This window comes from Pelophylax lessonae (assembly GCF_965119305.1).
Source record: "Pelophylax lessonae genome assembly, chromosome: 3".
Classification (NCBI taxonomy): Eukaryota; Metazoa; Chordata; class Amphibia; order Anura; family Ranidae; genus Pelophylax; species Pelophylax lessonae.
Genome location: NC_138770.1, coordinates 408,593,707 through 408,597,013, shown reverse-complemented (window position 1 = coordinate 408,597,013; position 3,307 = coordinate 408,593,707). Strand labels below are relative to the sequence as shown.

Here is a 3,307-nt window from a genome sequence, read left to right as displayed (position 1 = left end):
GTGTTCAAACATGGAGCATGTGGCATTGCCTGGCATTGCAGGTCAATTTATATTCTCTGTATTTTAAGAACTGACACTTCCTGTGAAGAAACTATATATCCCACAATCCCCAAAGTCTAGTGCCCTGCAGGTTGGAGCTAAACAGTAATTAAATCTGACACAGACACAAACAGGTAGATAAATTAACAGAGAGATCACCATACAGCCTTTCATCACGTTGGTACTACCACATTTGTGATGCAACACAGAGGAAATGGCAAGGCCAGTCCCTTTAGCAAACAGAAACAAGCTAGGTGAATGAATACATGGACATAGGGGAATGTCAGCCATGACACTACAACTTGTAGCTAGAACATGTAAGCCCAACATTACAAGGTAAAACAAGCAAACAGCACAGGGAATATAACTACACTAATATCTAGTCAAAAACAACAAAGACATTTGAAAGTGTACAATGCTTTGAACTCTCCCCTATTCTATGAAAAATTAAACCAAATAAAAAAATGTTTGTATTTTAAAATAATGTGTCCAGGATACCAGATTTCATTATTATAATTGTATTTTGTTAGTTTTACTTACAAACATAAACATGCTCATAATGATTACTTTGTCTCATTAAATAAAAATAAAAAGGAAACAATTCCAAAACTCTAATAATAAATGAGGTAGGCCTCCAAAGAAGAAAGCCCATCAATGTATCAGGTCATAATCATAGTCTTCATCATTTTCTATGTCAAGCAGTTCATTCAATTTGAGCTTTTTCTTGGGTTCTTTTCCTTTGTCAAAGGTGTAGCTGTTCCCACAATGCCGAAACATAGTTTCAGAGGACATCCATCTTTCACCACGGCAGTAACTTGGTTCGATACAATGTCCTTCTTTTATATCCGTTCCTTTATCAACTAATAGTCTTCTGACCTTCAGAAGTTTGCAAGTGCAGTTCCAGGGGTTGCCATCTAAATAAAGGTGTTGCAAACGTGGCAAGCACTCCAAAACCTGGTGATCTAGGGAAGTGATTTTGTTATTTCGAAGGTTGAGAACCTGAAGCTGTTTCAAATTATTTACATCATGAACTCCAATATGTTCAATTTTGTTGCCTTTGAGGTCTAACCGGGTAAGGGTAATCGGAAGCCTAAAATAAAAAAGAGCAGGAGCATAATTATTTTGGCTTTAACCAGCTTAGCCCTAAAAAACAAACTACATTTGGCTATGAGCCTTATTTATTTCAAGTATTTTTACTGTACAACATCAATAATTTGCGCACCACTTTAAATGGTGTACATCCATATCAGTTCCTGCCCTGAAGGAGCTTACAAATCAAGGTTTTTACCTCACATACATACATACATACATACATACATACATACACATACTAGGGCCAGTTAAAGCGGAGCTCCAGTCTCCTTGTCAGTTTTCTCCAAAAAGCACCCCCGTGATTCTCTTTATTTGCACAATATAAACAGGATACTGGTATAAGTGTATTTCTTCTTCCTACTTACAATTGTGATGTTTATTACAGGATCCTGGCAGACAGGCAGTGGCCATTATAAGTATGGGCATCTGAAGCCCGCTCCCACTTGCTTCCGGGACTCTGTGCAGCTGCCTACCCAGCATACAAGTCCCAAACTCGTGCCTGCGCAGTTAGGATGCAGCACGGCGCACTGTGTTGCATACAGGTTGCCATAACAATGGCCGTGGTGGCGGAAGTTCCCGCACTGTTGCTCTGGCAACCTGTCAATCAAGACAGATATGGGATAGATGACGCAGACATCCCAGGAGTTCTAGCAAATCGCCTAATGACAAAACCACCTAGGCGGCCAGGCCCGGAAGTGCAGACTACATAGAAGAAATAAAGGTATTTAGAAAAAAATAAATAAATAAATAATTGCCATTACAGACTATTCTATGGGTGGGCATTGTGTTTCAAGGAACTTGAAAAAATGGGTGGAACTCCACTTTAACCACTTGCCGACTGCCGCAAGTACATATACTGCGGCGGTCAGCCCCGTGCAGGCAAAGTGACGTACCCGTACGTCACTCACGTACGAGCCAATAGGGGGCGAGCGCGCGCCGCCAGGGGTGCGCTCCTGCCCCCGCTCGCTCACTGGGATCCCCGCGCGTGTGACCGGCGGACCCGATGTCCGCCGGTCACTCGCGATCGTCAGTTACAGAGGGAGAAAGGCAGGCGGCTAAAGTAAACACAGCCGACTGTCATTGTGTAACAGCAGAAATCATACGGTCCTGCTATGTAAGAATCACGCCCCTAGGGACACACTTAACCCCTCCTTCTCCATTAAAGTTAACCCCTTCCCTGCCAGTGTCATTTTTACAGTAACAGTGCATATGTATAGCACTGATTACTGTAGTAATGTCACTGGTACCCCCAAAAGTGTCAAAAATGTCAGTCAAGGGTCCGATCTGTCCGCCGCAATGTCGCAGTCCCGCAAAAAAAACTCGTAAAAAAAAAAAACAATAAAAATGACAAAAATCTCTCCCTTAGTTAGTAAACGCAATAACTTTTGCGGAAACCAATCAAAATACACTTATTGCGATTTTTTTTACCAAACATATGTAGCAGAAAACAAATTTTGATTTTTACATTTTTTTGGGGGGGGGGATTTCATATAAGAAAATGTGAAAAATATTGTTTTCGCTCTTTTTTTGTTTATAGCGCATGATCAAAAAATCGCACAGGTGATCAAATACCACCAAAAGAAAGCTCTGTTTGTGGGGGAAAAAAGGACGTCAATTTAATTTGGGTACAGCGTCACACGACTGCGCAATTGTCCATTAAAGTCACACAGTGCCGAATCGCAAAATACCCCCTGGTCAGGAAGGGGGTAAAATCTTCCGGGGCTTAAGTGGTTAAGACAGGAGCCAATTACCTTACCAACATGCCTTTGTAGTGTGGGAGGAAACCAGAGTAGGTACAGGGAATCCACGCAAAGAAAGGGAGAATGTGCAAATCCCATGCAGGTAGTGTCCTGGATGGGTTTGAAGTTGAGGACGCTAGCCCTCTTCCTCTCTCTAGCCACTATTGCAGGCAACTCCCAGCTGTCAAAAATGACAGCAGAGACTTGCTGTGCCATACAGCAGTGGCTGCAGTCATTGCTATGTAAAACAAAGCTTCTGAACAGGGTTACAGACATTGTTCAGAAGCTTTATTGTGAAATATGATGTAACAACTCATCTATTTACCAATGGGCAGAGGTGACCTTTGATCTGCATGTCAGTTAAAGTGCATCCATGGTTAAAATGTAAAATCATATATTCAGTTCCACAATGAATTTCAGTTCTTTCTACCCTAATT

The 3,307-nt window shown here is 41.7% G+C and overlaps 1 protein-coding gene across 1 annotated transcript in view; it reads right to left on the bottom strand.

The window, feature by feature from the left end:
• Positions 1-690: 690 nt before the first annotated feature.
• Positions 691-3,307, bottom strand: part of LOC309550554 (nephrocan-like) — a gene marked incomplete at its 3' end in the record, with an annotated part of 21,813 nt that continues 19,196 nt past the window's right edge. The window contains exon 3 of the mRNA XM_082250906.1: positions 691-1,129. Coding sequence (XP_082107032.1) covers positions 691-1,129 — 439 coding nt within the window. The remainder of the gene's footprint in view (positions 1,130-3,307) is intronic.